Genomic DNA, 16,397 nt, shown 5'->3' on the forward strand with positions numbered 1-16,397 from the left:
CATAATTTCAATGAACTTACAAACACAAATATTTGAGTGATTACTTGTAGCTACACTATCTAAGAGTTACCATGGAATCATAAAGAATTTTCATTCTTCTGTTACCAATTTGTACAATTGAAAACATTTTCACGGATTTCCCTGGGATGTGTCTCAAAATGACAAACATTTTTGTTCAGTGTCAAGACAAATGTCTTAAGCTTTGTGTTACTTTCACAAATGAAAGTTGTTCTTGCACAATGACATCTTGTTGTTCTTGCACTCCTTGTTGTCCTTGCACAATGACATCAGTGCCTTGCCATTTTTTTCCATCTCTTTGGGCCCATACTCTCTGCTCCCAGAGTATAGTCCCACTGTGACTGTACCCTCACAAAATGATTGGGTATACAATACACACTCAAGCACTCTGGACAGTCAACACAAAAGCTGTGGTTGTGCTGTCAATGGCATCATAGGTTAAACTGACTAAGTAGCACCAGAATTGGAATTTCTCTCCAAACTCAATCACATTATCCTCCCAAAGCACTTTTAGAATTTTAGTGGGTAAGGTACCTTCCTCTTATAATTGCAGCTGTCATCAATTGCATCCACAGTTGGGCTTGGACACAAGAAAGACCACACAAACATTGTTTTAGAGTACACCAAATGCACCTATGATCAGCTGGTGTTCTTTCACCCTCCTGCTGAATTAACATTTCCAATAGAAGCCACTGCTTAGTTGCCAGAGCCAAAATGGAAGATTGTGGCAGGTGTTTCAATTTGTTCAGGACACCAGTTATCATGAGTAGTTTGTTCATTAATCCCTCAGAGTCTCAGCTATTTTGAACTCCCAGTCCTCTTTCCAAGATACCCAGCACATGAAATTTTTGCCCACTTTTGGGGAAAGGGGGCTCATTTAATGCAGCCATGCTGTCCATTCTGCATAAGAGGTCTTCAAGAATGGGGAACTGGTTGGATTGTAGAAACATTATTTTGCTTCATCAATTCAACTTGTTTGGAGATTGTGGCAGGTCAAACAACAGTTGTTGTTGACCTATATTTTTTATCACATATGGTTCAATATCAGAGACTTCTCCAACTTCTCCCCTTTCTTTATGTTTAGGTGGAGCTTGAGTGGTTCCAGTCATACAGCAAGGGGTGGTTGTACCTCGGGGTGGGTAACTTTGGGATGGAAATGTGTCACAGCATTTCAACTCAGCTAACCTTGGGATGGGGGTGTGCTCAGTGTTACACCTGAGGAGAGTAATTACACAGCAGCAAGATGTCTTCTCTTATCTCCCTTAGTTTGTTGGAAATGATGCAACTATTTTTTCTTTTTTTTTTGTTGTTAATGTAACTTTAGTCAGGGGTTTGTTTTGTTCACCTTTGTTTATGGGGAAGGGAATTGGAAGTTTCTCTCCAAAAGACTCTGTTCACCAGGCAAAGCCTGAAGAAGCCTTAAAATCTACAGACTAAGAGTAGCCAGAAGACACAGAGGAGATAAATGAGCATTAATGAGCATCACCCTCTGGGGCAGGTGGAGACACCTGGTCTGGGAAAAGATTGATGAGACCCAAAGAATGAGGTCCTAATTAATGTCAAAGGTGAAGGAATCAATAACCAATAGGATATCAAACACTAAGAATTGTCTAATTTAAGACCAATGAACATGAATTTCTTTGGAGTTTGTATGTATAAATATGTGAAAAGTCTAGTAAAGAACCATATGTGATGGAAAGATTTTCACTGTACAACCCAGGCATGTGTGAATGAAATAATTTCTACTGCACATCCTGGCCAAAATAACATCCTGGCCAGAAAAAACTAATGCCTCGATTTTCCAACACTGAAAAGATGTTGTTGGAGAGTTTCTGTCTTCCCCATAGTTTCAGTGATAATGTGACCATAACTTTAGCCCCAAGATACGTCTCAGTTTTCTTTAATTTCCCCCCAGTAATTTTCCCACATTGTGCTAGAACTGATTACTTATTTAAAAAGAAAATAATTTTTTGTTTGGGTCAAGCCCAGCCCAGAAAAAAACCCTCAGCTCCCTCTTTCTGCTCTGATCTAATGGTTGTAGCAAGTTTTATCTCATTTCTTAGTGTTTTCACTGTGGACTGTTTCCTCAGCAAGATGAAAATTTAATGCGAGGAGAAAAAAATCAGCAATACTTACACTATAAAAATGTAACTGGACTTTTATGGCCTTTCTGGGAAAGAGGACCAGTTTCCTGCTGGTCATTTCTCATGCTGTTGTTGTTATTGTTATTTTGCTTATCTGAGGCCTTACATTTCTTCTGCTGAAACTCCTGAATTTCACATGGAGGAAAGTATGTTTTCCAATATGAAGGGGAGGGGGAATGAACATTTATACATCTATCTTTTTACAGAACAGAATGAAAATGAACCAACTTCAGGCTTTGCTGAGTGACAGCATTGCCAGCATAAAAAGCATGTAGAAAATACAGTTATCACTGGTATAAAGACAAGTCTCTGCATCAACCTTTGGCTTTATTGTGAGAGATCAAGAGCTTCCTGGTAAGTGACAGCAGAGGTGGAAACTCTGACATCAGAGCATAAAGCAGAAATAATGGCAGGGAGCACAGCACTCTACTAAATCCATTTGTTCTCTCAGCTTCAGAGCCCATTGCCGAGGTACAGCTCAGCTGACTTGCAGGGTGATTGCTAATTTCACATCTTTGATTTTTTTGGAGCAAAGACACCATTTAAGTGGCATTTTGAAGGAGTCCTTTTTAACCACTTTGTGCTCAGTGATCCTGACTGTAAAGCAGATGGGTGTAGGTCCATTCTCTGGCCCTGACACCTATACTGGAATGGAATGTGCTGTGCCCATGCAACTACCCCAAAGCTGTGGCTGAACTGGGATGCTGGTTGGGAACACAAATCTAGATTCAATACCAGGAGTCGATATAGAAATATCTTCTGCCTAATTCTGGAGAAACAATCCAGTGAAAGCACCTGTAGCTGCCAAGTTACTATCACTGATACAGCACATGAAACAAGCCCATTCTTCTATCCACTGACAGCTCTCTCTGTGCCCAGAATCACAGAACCATAGAATCATGGCTGGAAAAGACCTAAAGATCATGGAGTCCAGCCATTAACCCAGCACTACCAAGCTCAGCACTAAACCACTTCTGTCAGTGTCACATTTACAGATCTTTCAACTACCTCCAGGGATGGTGACTCTGGGCAGTCTGTTCCAGTGTTTAACAGCCCTTTTGGTGAAGAAATTGTTCCTAAAATCCAATCTGAACTTCCACTTATGCAATTTGAGGTCATCTCATCTTGTTCTATCTTGTTCTATCACTTGTAACTTGAGAGAAGAGCCCAACCCCCACCAGGCTTCACCCTCCTGTCAGCTGTACAGAGAAGAGAAGGGTCTCCCCCTGAGCCTCCTTTTCTCCAGGCTGAGCCCCTTTCCCAGCTCTCTCAGCTGCTCCTCTTCAGACCTGTGCTCCAGAGCCTTCCCCAGCTCCGTTCCCTTCCCTGGACACGCTCCAGACCCTCAGTGCCCTTCCTGAACTGAGGGGCCCAGAACTGGGCCCAGTCCTCAAGGTGGCCTCAGCCATGCCCAGCACAGGGGACAGTCACTGCCCTGGCCCTGCTGCCACACCATGGCTGGTACAGCCCAGGTGCCTTTGGCCTTCTTGGCCACCTGGGCACACCTGGGCCATGTTCAGCCGCTGTCCCCAGCACCCCCAGGTCCTTTTTCACTGGACACCTTTCCAGCCACTCTGCCCCCAGCCTGTGGCACTGCAGGGATTGTTGTGACCCAAGTGCAGGACCCAGCACTTGGCTTTGTTGAACCTCAATCAATTGACCTCAGCCCATGGATCCAGCCTGTCCAGATCCCTCTGCAGAGCCTTCCCACTCTCCAGCAGATCGATACTCAGATTGGTGCTGTCTGAGAACCTACTGAGGATGGACTTGGTCCCCTCCTCCAAACCATCAATAAAGACATTAAACAGAGCTGGCCCCAGAGCCTTGGGGAATGGGATTTATTAAATCTAACAGCAAGGCTTTCTCCTATAAGCTAACTTCAGACTGGCTCTATCTTATTATTTTCAGCAGGACTACACACAGAGCTGGAGCAGATCCAACAGGCACCATTGTCTGCCTGGCTGGCTCAGTAATAAATTCAGGAGCCATATCATATTTGATGTGAGGTTTGTTTTTTGTTTGTTTATTTGTTTGTTTGTTTTCTGCTATGGGGGGAAGGTAGAAAGTGTAAAGCTGAAAGATTGCAAAAAATGCCAGCACTTTCAAAATCCTGTAACAATATCCACTCATTATTTGTTCTTGCAAATACTCACATTGTTCAAAACTGGCCACTGTTCCTAGCAAAGACTAATGCTAAGTTTTTCCAGGGCCAGATTTGCAGTAGTTATTCTTTGGAGTTTACTCTTGCTGTCCTGGATGATTTCTTTGTTGAAAAAAAAAAAAAAAAAAAAAGAAGAGTAACTTTTCTTTGCATGTTACAAGATATTTCTGAAAATTATTTAAAGTTCTGCTTAGTGTTTATTCTTTAGAGCAGATAATACCTCACAAATACAGGTATTTTAAATTTTCAGATAGAAACAGCACTGTCATCATTTGAGTGCAGTATAGTGCAAGGGGAATTTGTACTTGAAAAAAAGCATCTCCATTACAGCAATTCTGTACATGACTTTTATAATCATTGATTTAAATTTTTATTTATTTATGTCCCTGTGTTATTATAGCAGACTACTTTAGAGAGAAAGGTAGCTGAATCAGCAGAAAACTTGGACTTCATCAACCTCAAGAGTGCTCATTAAGAAATGAAGTACAGAAGTTCAAAACTTTAAACAAGAAACTGCTGCTTTACAACATTACAGCTGCTGAGCTCCCTTCTGTTTTTTCAAGAACAATTGTGGGCTTGCTTCTCATAAAAGGACTACCCTATGCATTTGCCTTCTATGTTTCTTAACGGAATTGAAAGTGATGTCTTCACTATTTGGTTCAAGATGTTGTGCTTTATCTTTCTAATGCTGTATTTTAGCCTGCTTCCAGATAACGTAGTTACTAATCTCACTTCACAAAATAAGTTCTCTAATGGCATTATAGCTACATAGGAGCCATAGACCCAAGGGACAAAGGAAATCGCTAAACTAACACATTTTCAGACTATCCTGTATATCCTTGAATAATAAAATAATAAAACGTATTTTTATCATGTGAATTTGCATTGTCAATGACTGCAATAGAAAGTTATTTTAAACTGCAGCAGATTGCAAAGTCCTCTGGGGACAGTGGAGGAGGAACAATGCCAGTACTGGCACTGAATCAGGCTGTCTGCACTATAGACCAGGCTTCACCATCTTTCCATCTTCAGAAACACATCAATTCTTAGCTCTTCAAGTCACGTGAGAACAAAAGAATTTTATCTATACTTGATTTGAAATTTGTTCCATTTCAAAGAGGAGTTTAAAAGCCTGAATCCAAAAATCTCATTATTACAGGAAAAAAAATCCACAGAAAAATCCCACACATATGAGTTACCATTTTTAAATAGTCTGAAGTGTCAGTTTTATTCCCTGACAGCTCAAACACTCAAGAGCTGGTGAATAGGACACCGAGAAAGGCGTGATCTGATCCTTCTGCAAAGCTCAAGGAGATACCATCAGACTTTTAGAGCAGTACTGATTCTGATTCCAAACCCTCAGAGGTAGAAACACACGGGGTGTAAAGATGTGAACCAGCGAGCTCTGAACGCCGCTGTCCCCCAGGAACAGCAGAGCCCAGGGCAGCCTCCCCAGCGCATTCACGGCATCAGGGCTGGCACAGCTCCCACGCTCTCAGTGCCAGTGCAGCAAATCGAGTCTGAGACACAGAACTCTGAAGTGACAGCACTTGCACAGCTGGAGCACACCCATCACACACACTGGCACAGCCACGGGCAGCAGGCCAAGCTCCCCGTGTGCTGGGGCAGCGGCCGATCTCTGCCGCAAGGCCAAGCGGGAAAACAGATTTCTGTGCCAAGCCATGGAATAATCCAGGTCGTTCGCAGGAACTATGGGGAGCTGTGCTCGTATTTCTGACTCCTCGTATCTGTCGCTCCAAAGAAGAACAGCCTCGCACTGTTCCTCGCCTTGGCCTGCAGGGGAGTAGCTGAGTGCCGGCAGGAACCGGGATCGGACTCTGCTCCCGAGGACAGGCTGGGTTTGTTCCGGGGCACAGACTGTCCGTCCTTCCTTACAGGAAAAAGGTGAGCTCGGGAGTGGGCTCGGGAGCCATAGAGCTTCTTAAAATTGTCATTTTCAGCCGCTGCTGGCAGATCTGAGAGCTTGAAATGGTTGGAAACCTGTATCTCAGTTTCTGCGGTTTTCTGTGCGTTTCAGAGTAACGTAAATATTCAGATCCTCTTGGTTTTTTGGTTCTGTTTTTTTTTTTTTTTTTGGAGTTTTTTTAAACATTTTTGTGTGCCTGCTTCTAGCAAAAAAGACAATCATTTATTAAAAAGCAGGTTAATGAACTCTGACAAAAGAGGGACAAAAGCTTCCTTCACATCTTATTTTAACTGACTAAATTTGGACCCAATTAAAGGCAGCAGAAACAATTGCTATGGGTGGCACCAGGTGGGCTTTCCATTGAATTTTTTTGCTGATACAGGCAAATTTTGTGGGACTGGATTAAATTATTAATAACAATGACTAGAAAGCCAGCCTCAGAAACAAAATCCTTTAAATTGCACTTTATACAAAGTGCTTATTCACCATAAAATAGCCATAGAGCACCACCCTGTGGGGATTGACATCCCTGGGGTTTTAAGCTGTTCATCATTCTGCATTTGCAGTTTTACAAGTAATTAGGTATGCACTTAGCTTTTCCTGTGCAGAAATCAGTGATTTTTACAGAGATTTTTTACTGTCTGTCACACAGTGCTGGTCACTTGAAGAGGCTCTGGCCTGCAGCCTATCCTGTGCTGCAATCAGTGCAGTACCAGCTCTCAGGAACTAACAGCTGTTCCCCTTGTGATTGCCTCTCCTTCTCATCTCCTTCCACCCAGGACCCAGGGAGCAGAGAGAAGACTGTTCCTCATTTGATTTTACCAGGCAGGAGAAGGCTTGACAGCTCAGCCCATCTGCTGGTGCCAAAAGGATCCCAGGAGCAGCATCTGAGGAGGTACCTGAAAGACTCCTGCAGCAGGGAGAGCCTGTACCACAGCAAATCAGGCATACAGCAATCACCTCCTGAGGCAAGGGAAATAAATAGGAATTTTAAAGCTATTTGTTACCTTTCTTACCTGAGATTTTTCCGCTGCCCATGCCTGCATTCGTGCAATGTTTTTTTCAGTTTGGTTTTGTTTGGGTTTTTTTTTTAGAGAAAATGTTTGCAGCCTATTTTGATTGCCCAGGAGGCCCAGAAAATCTCTATATGAAAGAAGTGATGAAACCAAATCCAGGAGAAGGAGAAGTTCTTGTGAAGGTCTCTGCCAGTGCTCTGAATAGGGCTGATTTACTCCAGGTATGTCTAGGTTAAGCAGATTTCTGCACCCAAAACCAACACAGTTTTCAAGTCCCTCTGTGAAGTCCTGACAGATCTGATGAGCTAAAAGAGTTTGAACCTGGTGAGCATTTGGATTAGAGAGTTCATAGGGCTGAAAGAGGAGATGTTTGTTGATTCAGCAGATAAATGTTTTTATCTGAGATAGTGCAGTGCTGGGCTGGCATGGAAAGGCCACGCTCTGCAAATGGAGATCATAGTATCTCTTCAGCATGAATTAGCCTGGACAGAGGAAACTCACAAATATTTCAATTTATTCTTATTTTAAGAATAAGACTTAGGAAGAATAACACTTAGGAAACAAACATGTTTCCAGAGGCTAGAAGATCCTCAAATTACTGCAACATATGCACAGGGCAAAATCAGGATTAAACAAATAGGAATTTAGACTGGAGATGTGTGAATGAAATATTGCAGGTAATTACACTCATTGATAGTTTTTACTTCCTTGCCTTCTCTTTTTTTTTTTAATTTTTATTTTAGAGGAGAGGGAAGTACCCTCCCCCCAAAGGAGCAAGTGACATTTTAGGCCTGGAAGCAGCTGGGAGCGTGGCGGGGCTGGGTCCCGGCTGCTCGGGCCGCTGGAGGATCAGCGATGCAGTGATGGCTCTGCTCCCCGGGGGGGGCCAGGCACAATTCGTGACAGTGCCCGAAGGCCTCCTGATGCCAATTCCCAAAGACATGACTTTTATCCAGGCTGCAGCCATTCCTGAAGCCTGGCTAACAGCATTTCAGCTGCTCCATTTTGTAGGTGAGAGGTGCATTTGCCCATTTATCCCACCAAAACAGCTCATCTTCCTTTCTGTCACAAAATCCTCTCCTTGTTGCCTCTACTTGAATGTTGCTTGCCTTCAAAGAACCTTTTCTCTGTCACTTTATTCTTGTGGGTCAGAATCCAGTATGCCAGACAGAAATCCTTGAATCTTGGCCACCTCTCCCCAGTGCCAACCTACCATGCTGGTTACATATTTACAAGGAAGGATATGGAAAGATGGCCAATTTATTTTCATCTGTATTTCTCAGTTTGAATCACTGAATGGTTTGGGTTGAAAAGGAGCTAGGTGATCTAGTTCTACTCCCTTGCCATGCACAGGGACACCTTCCATTAAGCCTAAATTCCATTAAGCCTAAGCCCTGAAATTATTCCCACCTTTTCAAGACACCCAAAACCACATCTTACTTCTAAGGATTTGGCTTCACTGCACGCATGACCATACCAAGAACTTTATCACTATGTTCTTGTGAATCTACAGTAGGCAACATCTTGTACCTTTGTTTACCAGATATATTATTTGTAGGTAAAATCCACTCTGAGCTGATTTAAAATAGACAGAAGCCTACACTCTTCATTTTAAAAATACGCTGCCAAGGTAGTAAACCTGCCAAAGTTTTCCTCCTGTGAGAAATATCCTTCTTCTACACTCTTCAGCAGTAGCATCTGAAAGATCCAATAAGAACAAAAAGTTCCAAACATAACTTCCCTGCACACTTGCTTCAAGTCTCATGGGGATCAGTGGGAGGCTACTTGGTGCCTCACTTACAGAAGCAAGTGGTGAAACACAAATGAATGCGACCAATAGATGGTAAAATGATTGGTAGGACTCGTCTTTAATGTTACCCAGCATTTCTGGTATTCCTCCATTGCTGAGTGCCTGATTTCTGGAGTATGAATATCTCCAAGTGTGTTTTCTACTGATGGTATAAAAAGGCTGTGACTGCCCTCACTTAAGCATTGGTCACAGATGCCCAGAACTGCACACAGTCAAAGTTCTTCCCCTGAGGCTGGGAAAATGACATCCTGTCAGCACACTGCAACCTCTGCTGCTTCTGGATTTCTCTCTTTTATGAAGGCTACAAAGATGTCCAATTGTCCAAAGTCCAGTCAAGGACAACTCTTTCAACCTCCTCTTTGCTATCTTACAGATTGTTCATATTTTAATTAAAAGGTGATGCCCAAAGGGTGACCACTTCCTTCTGCCCTCCTCCAGGTAAAGTACAGGAGGGTGAGAAAGTGTTGATCCATGCTGGAGCCAGTGGGGTTGGCATGGCAGCCATTCAGCTGGTGAGACTGGCCAAGGCCATTCCCATTGTGACAGCAGGAACTCAGGAGAAACTGGAAGCAACAGCAAATGCTGGAGCAGCTGCAGGTTTCAACTACAAGAATGAAGACTTCAGTGAAAAGGTCTTGGAGTTCACCCAAGGTAAAAACCTCTCTGTAAAAGTGCAAATGAACCTCCCAACATGTGGACATAGACTCAGTTTCAGCTGTCACTTGGTGAGGGATCAGACAGTAGTGACCCTGGAAGCACAAGCTAATATCCTGCTCAGCCCAGAATGAGCTTTTCCTTAGTTTAACTGTGCTGTTTTCTGCATGGGCTCTCTTTGGCTGTGTTTATTTGGGGCATAAATATTGTGCCATGTTATTGCTGCCTCCCCAAGGAACTGCCAAAGGAACAAATCCTCACATTTTGGTGTTTGAGTCATCACAGAAGCACAGCATGGCCTGGGTTGGAAAGGGCTTTAAAGATCATCCCATTCCAACCCCCTGCCATGGGCAGGGACGCCCCACCTTGCTCTGAGCCCCATCTAACCTGCCTTGAACATTTCCAGGGGTGGGACACCTATAGCTTCTCTGGGAAACCTGTGCCAGTGCCACTTCATTCTTAAACTATTAGAAAAATTTAGCTTTTCTAAGCATTTGGGGTGGTTTATGCCTGAATTTGCTTATGGATAACTGATGATTTTTTTTTTGTGCCTGATTCCATAATTCCTTACAAATCACTGTGCCAATTTCTAATTTCAGTAGAAAGATTTAAATAAGAATTTTAGGGTAAATTCTGTACCTATAAATAACAAGGTTGTAGTCATGCTTGAAATTATCCTGCCTTTAATGCAGCTTGGACTTCATTGATGAAATCTCTTCTGTTTCTACCTGAAGTTCTGGAGTAGATATTATTTTAGATTGTGTTGGGGCCTCATACTGGGAGAAGAATCTCAACTGTCTGAGCACTGATGGCCGGTGGATCATTTATGGATTGCTGAGTGGAGGTGAAGTCCATGGGGATTTGCTGGCAAGGCTGATTTCCAAAAGAGCCAGCATCCACACGAGCCTCTTGCGGTCCCGAGACAATGAGGCAAGTAGTGGCTATCAGCAGTGTATGGAGTTTGATCTTAAAATTTATGATAGCTTTGAGAGCTTTCTTTTAAAACCAGTGTTGAACACATTCTTGTCAAAAAAGCCCCACCTTGAACTGTTACTACATTCTTTGGAAAATGTCACAAAATTAGGTTGTAATGGGTTTTTTTTTCCTATTTTTATCAAATTCCTCCCTGAATGAGAGGAATGACACCCAGGACTTCTTAATGTGCTTCATGGATACCATAATTTAGATATTTGGCCCTAGAAGAAATAAAACTCCAGTGATCGGGCAACTTGATCAAGCCTGAGGAGGGAAAAATAAAAATCTCTATTAGGTCACTTCAAAGTAGAAACCAAGGCCATTTGGATGCCCACTTACCAAAGAAAACTCATTTTATGTGGAATCTTCTCAGATGTCACAGTAAAAGACCCACAGTGCAGAGCCCTAAGGTGGATTCTGTGCATGGCTTAAGACAGAATATTTACAAGACCTTTATCAGTTTGATTTAAATGGTTCTGCAAGGAGCTCACACCACTTGCTTTGCAGAATTTCATTCAATTAAGATGTAATAAATCTAAAAGCTTCTTCATTGTTTTTAATTTAGACCTGTCAGGTGTTTTTATCTCCGTTTCACTGTGAAAATGTCAGAAGGTGTCTCCTTGAGGGCTGTGTACATTTTATACACCGTGCTCTGAGACGCCTCGGTGAGCGAAGCGACTGGAAATAACCTTGCAGGTGTTTATTCCGCAGTACAAGGAGCGGCTGGTGAGAGCCTTCACAGAGGAGGTGCTGCCCCATTTTTCCGGAGAGGCTTCCCCGCGGCTGCAGCCCCTCGTGGACAGCGTTTACCCCCTGCACGCCATCGCTGAGGCACACAGGGCTATGGAGGAGAACAGGAACATCGGCAAAATCGTCATCGAAATTCCCGTTTGCGGCAAGAAGGGGCCGCCGCAGTAGATGCTCTGGGACAGTCACTGCGGGGGCCGCACTGGGCCATCCCGCCACGTCTGCTCCACACCGGGACCGATTCACGTGGGTGGCGGGGAAGGGGAAAGGACAAGGAGGAAGCGTTTATTAAAGAGGTTCATGTGGCAATTCTCGCACCGCGGATCGAACGTGCGGGGCCGGGCCGGGGCGGGGCCTGGGCCTGAGGGGCTGGGGGGGCGGGGCCGGGGCCGCCCTGGAGGGGCGGGGCCGGGAGCGAGCGCGCTGCCGCTTCCCGCGCGGTGCACGCTGGGATAGATCCGGTTCCGTGAGGGCAGCGCGCGGTGCCTGCTGGGATAGACCCGGGTGTGCCGCCCGTCGCTGCCGGTCGCTGCCGGTGTCCCCGCTCCACGGTCCGTCCAAGCCGCTGTCTCCGCCCCAGCCTCCTTCCCCGCCGGTGTTTCTGTCCCAGGCCGCGCCCCCCACTCACCGCCCGTCGACATGGCGATGCAAGCAGCCAAACGAGCCAACGTGAGTGCCCTGCCCTGTCCCGTCCCTGCCGGGCTGGGCTCCGGCTTCGACCCGCTCCGGGCACCCCGCTGCTCTGAGGAGAACGCGGCAGGGGGGTGGGACTGGGGGATATTTAAGGCCCGTCCAGCCCCAGCCATTCCGTGGCTCGGTGATTCCATGGTTTTGCCCGTAGGCTGCTGGGTTTAAGATTTGCAGTACGTGCCGTGGGCCTAACACACCGCCTGTCTTTTCCCCGGCTCAGATCCGGCTCCCTCCGGAGGTCAACCGGATCCTGTACATCAGGAACCTGCCGTACAAAATCACGGCCGAGGAGATGTACGACATTTTTGGGAAGTACGGGCCCATCCGGCAGATCAGAGTGTGAGTATTTCCAGTTCCTTTGGACCGTGAAGGGTTTCACAGCTGGGAAGGTTCAATGTGCTGGAGCACACCCCGGGTACCAGAAGGGATGTGATGATGCTCTTAACACATGAATTTGTTAGAGAATGATTCTGCTGGGAGGTGTAGAGAATGAACTTAAATTTGAAATGAACTTGGGGAAGTTGATAAAACATGACAAACTTGTTTGCTTAAGTAAGTTTCAAATACAGCTGAAGTTTTACCTCGACTTGGGGTGAAAAAAGGAAAGGCAGAAGCTGAGCACAAACAGTTTTCCTGTTTTATGAGTATCTGCTAACCAGTGGGAAAACGGGTATGTGGTGTTGCTGGATCTGTTCACTAGAAACAAATACCAGCAGCAAGCCCTGCATGGCAGAGACAGGGGCCATGCCATGTAGGGGAGGTGTGACTGTGCCTTTGGTTCTGAATTGTGTGGAGGTTGTACAAGTCTGCAGCAATTCTGATGTTCTTCTCCTGGTTAGTTCAAATGCTGAGGACCTGAGCTTTGATCATCATAGGAGGGTTTGTGTTGGAAGGGACCATTTTATTCCAACTCCCTGCAGTGGGCAGGGACACCTTCCACCTGCCCAGGTGCTCTGAGCCCCATCCAAGCTGGCTGGCCTTGAACGTTTCTAGGGATGGAGCATCCACAGCTTCCCTGGGTGACTTGTTTGAAAGATTGTTGTGTAAAGTGAGTTTTACAGAGTTGCTCTCAATAAGCAAAGGACACAAGGGCACATGTGCTGCTGCTGTCACACTGGGATGTGACACCAGACAGACCCTTGTCGAGCAAGGAAGGGCAGTGGATGTGACCGGAGAAGTGGCTGAGAGAACAAGGGGCAGTGTAAACACTGCCTGGCTAAATAGATGGAACTCTTTGCTAATGAGCATAAAGGAGAGCCAGTACTTAAGTTTTCTGAAAATATGTGGGCTGCAACAGCATGATAGTGGGACACAATTAGGATGTATCAGGGGCTCTCTATTGTGTTGATGCTCTGGTGTGTGCACCCAGCACTTTGTTCAGAACGACTAATTCTGGAATTTCCCACAGAAATCCCAACAAAGCCCCTCTGTAAAGGCTTCTGTGCTTTGTGCAGTGTTTATCCCATTCTCCTCCTCACCTTTTCACAGACCCCAGTATGATATTTGTGATACCATTTGTCTTTGGGTGTTCTCAGAAGCACCTTAGGGAGGTTATTCTGACTCTGAAGTTTCTATCACTGCCTGTTAGCTGAGACCTTTGGGATCTCTGCAGCCCCTCTGGGCTCGTTACTGTTACGTGCTAGACCTGTGTCCCATCCTCAGGAAAAGGACATGGATTTGGTGCTCCCATGGGTGATGATGTGCCTCAGCAGTGGGCTTGCACCAGCAGGGCTGTTCTGCCTCTTAAGTTCACTTTGTGATATGCCAGGAGCCCTGTTCCATCCTGGGGACACATCTGATCCAGACAGCCACCGACTGTCTGCCAAGTAATACTAAATAAAAGCTAGTTGCTGTAATAAAAATTTAAATTATTTCCAGACACAGCATGGCAGCCCTGACAAAAGCTGCAACAGCCCAGTTGTTGTGGAGAGGTGCATTTCCCTTATGGAGCAAAATATAGCACCTTTTCCTGTTGTCTCTGGCTCTGAACTGTTTGGTGTGGAAAGCAGGGATGTAGTCTAATACCTAAAAAAAAATAACAAATTGGTTTTTAGTGACGTTGCATTGGTTCATCTAATCTCAGTCACTGTGAAATAAATAAACTATTTCTTGTTGATTTTATTTGACTGATGCTGCCCTGCTGAGCAGTGGGAATACCCCTGAGACCAGAGGAACAGCCTACGTGGTGTACGAGGACATCTTTGATGCCAAGAACGCCTGCGACCACCTGTCAGGGTTCAACGTGTGCAACAGATACCTCGTGGTGCTCTACTACAACGCCAACAGGGTATGTGCACCTGGGCTGGGGGACCCACCTCTGAGCAGAGCTGTCACAAAGAAACAACCCCAGCATCACTTTGTAAAGACTGTTGCTTGGGTGTTTTTAAGAAATAGAACCCAAACTGTTGGAGGGAGTGAACGGGATACATCGTCAGAGTTTCATATTTACTTGGTGGTTTGTGTGCAAAAAAAAGTACCTTTGGGCAAAGGGTGGGAAAAAGATGTTTGTGGGGAGTGTACTCTGGAGAAGAGGGTGCAGAGGTCCCACAACTGCACAGCTGCAGCAGGAGGGGAGATCTTGTTTATGGCTAAAAGGTCTACAGTTCTCTGTGTCCTCCCTGTCATTGATGACATCCAGGGCCCTGCGACATTCTCCGAAGACAAGAATCAAACAGTGCTCTGTGTGTGTGATGGTGATGGAGTTCACAGTGGTGCTTGTTGCAGATACTGGGAAATAACTTGTCATGAGATGAGAGACTTATTTTGTCTTCTTACAACTTTTATTTTCCTAATTACAGGCATTCCAAAAGATGGACACAAAGAAGAAAGAAGAACAGCTTAAGCTTCTCAAGGAAAAATATGGAATTAACACAGACCCACCAAAATAAAATGGTCCTTTTTGGAAAACTGTTTTCAAGCCCTGTCATTGAGTTCCTGGCCTAAACATAGGAATTCTTAACAAAGTGTAATTTTTTTCTCTTATGAATTTGATAAACTGCAATATGAGTTTTTATATCTTCAGATTAGGATTAAATAAATTTAGAACACAGGGAGATCTGCTTTAAGATGAAATTCCCCAAGGCAACATGGCTTCCCTGTGCTGAGAGTGACCTGGTAAAGGCTGCAATGTCCTGTTTCTAGCAGGAGCTTTCAAGAAGGGACTGAGAAGGTTCTGCGCTTGACTGAACAAAGCGAGCCCAAGCCCGTGTTTGTAACAAAGTTTCTTTCACAAACTGTAGAAGATAACGGCTTTCAAAAGGATTCAACTGATAAGGGGACTCCAAGTACCTTGTTCCCAGTGATGGTACCAGCTCTGATCAGCTGTAGTGAAACAACCCAGCTCTCACACTACAAAAAAAAAGTGTATGGGGGCTTTGTTTGGTGTCCCAGGTTTGGACTGAGGATTTGGTATGAATTGAAGAACACATGACCAAAATGAGACAGCAGATGAAGGTTTTCATTTTGATACCTGTAGTGTGATTGTTTTCTACTTGGCATGGTTGAACTGTAACACATTTTCTGTATGTACATTTTTAGGTGTAGCATGTGGTGAAGGAAAACAAATTTACCTTTTTTTGGCTCTTTTTTCTGTACTCATGTCTTGTGTGTAAAAATGAGTGTAATCCAGGCATAGCCAGTATCTTTTGGAAGTGAGAAAGAATAAACTCTGCTTGTGTTCTGAACCAGCTGGAAGTTGTGTGAATGTGGGTAGTATCCTGCCTTAGGAGGATTTATTTGCATGGATGTGATGTTCCATTCCCTGACCAGACAGCTTCCAGCCAGTGCAGAACCAGGGCAGATAACAATATACTTTGCCTGGAATTTGTAACCCAGTTTTGTTTTTCAGTGCATTGTACTGTCGTAGAGGAATGCTTCCATTTTCTGAAATTACTTTTTTGTTGGAATCTGTCACTTTGGGAACAATGCTGTGTCCATTTGGTGAAAAAATAAATGCATATTTTGCTTTTTTTCATCAAGGCTGTGCTGTTAGATGGGAGTCATTCATCACCTGAGTGTTTGATGCAGGCAGGAGCTGCAGCAAATGCATCTGTGTGGGTACAGGGATGACCCTGTGTGTGACAGGAGGGTGCCCAGCTGTGGCAACAATGCCCATCTCACCTGGAGGAGATCCCTGGCACTACCCTGTGCTGGACACCTCCTTTGGCAGCTGGGAGGGGCTCACAGCAGTACTCACATTTAGCTGGAACCAGTGAGAAACTCAACACTCACGATTTTGCACTAAGTGGTCCTATTT

The 16,397-nt window shown here is 44.7% G+C and overlaps 2 protein-coding genes across 2 annotated transcripts; both read left to right on the forward strand.

The window, feature by feature from the left end:
* The first annotated feature begins 5,728 nt into the window (after nt 1–5,728).
* Nucleotides 5,729–12,465, forward strand: TP53I3 (tumor protein p53 inducible protein 3). The gene is made up of 8 exons (XM_036379845.2): nt 5,729–6,228; nt 7,030–7,145; nt 7,345–7,487; nt 8,010–8,277; nt 9,515–9,727; nt 10,464–10,660; nt 11,417–11,748; nt 12,363–12,465. The coding sequence occupies exons 3-7, from the start codon at nt 7,350–7,352 to the stop codon at nt 11,621–11,623; spliced, it is 1,023 nt and encodes a 340-aa protein (XP_036235738.1). The 5' UTR covers nt 5,729–6,228; nt 7,030–7,145; nt 7,345–7,349; the 3' UTR covers nt 11,624–11,748; nt 12,363–12,465.
* SF3B6 (splicing factor 3b subunit 6) lies at nt 11,927–16,115 on the forward strand. The gene is made up of 4 exons (XM_036379848.2): nt 11,927–12,121; nt 12,363–12,481; nt 14,291–14,429; nt 14,941–16,115. The coding sequence occupies exons 1-4, from the start codon at nt 12,092–12,094 to the stop codon at nt 15,028–15,030; spliced, it is 378 nt and encodes a 125-aa protein (XP_036235741.1). The 5' UTR covers nt 11,927–12,091; the 3' UTR covers nt 15,031–16,115.
* Nucleotides 16,116–16,397: the final 282 nt, after the last annotated feature.

This window comes from Molothrus ater, chromosome 3, assembly GCF_012460135.2.
Source record: "Molothrus ater isolate BHLD 08-10-18 breed brown headed cowbird chromosome 3, BPBGC_Mater_1.1, whole genome shotgun sequence".
Lineage (NCBI taxonomy): Eukaryota > Metazoa > Chordata > Aves > Passeriformes > Icteridae > Molothrus > Molothrus ater.

What these genes read in the sequence shown, in the direction of transcription:
- TP53I3 (XM_036379845.2), top strand. Translation starts at nt 7,350, where the DNA reads ATGTTTGCAGCCTATTTTGATTGCCCAGGAGGCCCAGAAAATCTCTAT. An exon ending in ATAGGGCTGATTTACTCCAG is followed by an intron (nt 7,488 to 8,009) that starts GTATGTCTAGGT and finishes TTTTTATTTTAG; the next exon opens with AGGAGAGGGAAGTACCCTCC. An exon ending in TCAGCTGCTCCATTTTGTAG is followed by an intron (nt 8,278 to 9,514) that starts GTGAGAGGTGCA and finishes GCCCTCCTCCAG; the next exon opens with GTAAAGTACAGGAGGGTGAG.
- SF3B6 (XM_036379848.2), top strand. Translation starts at nt 12,092, where the DNA reads ATGGCGATGCAAGCAGCCAAACGAGCCAAC. An exon ending in AAGCAGCCAAACGAGCCAAC is followed by an intron (nt 12,122 to 12,362) that starts GTGAGTGCCCTG and finishes TCCCCGGCTCAG; the next exon opens with ATCCGGCTCCCTCCGGAGGT. An exon ending in CCCATCCGGCAGATCAGAGT is followed by an intron (nt 12,482 to 14,290) that starts GTGAGTATTTCC and finishes CCTGCTGAGCAG; the next exon opens with TGGGAATACCCCTGAGACCA.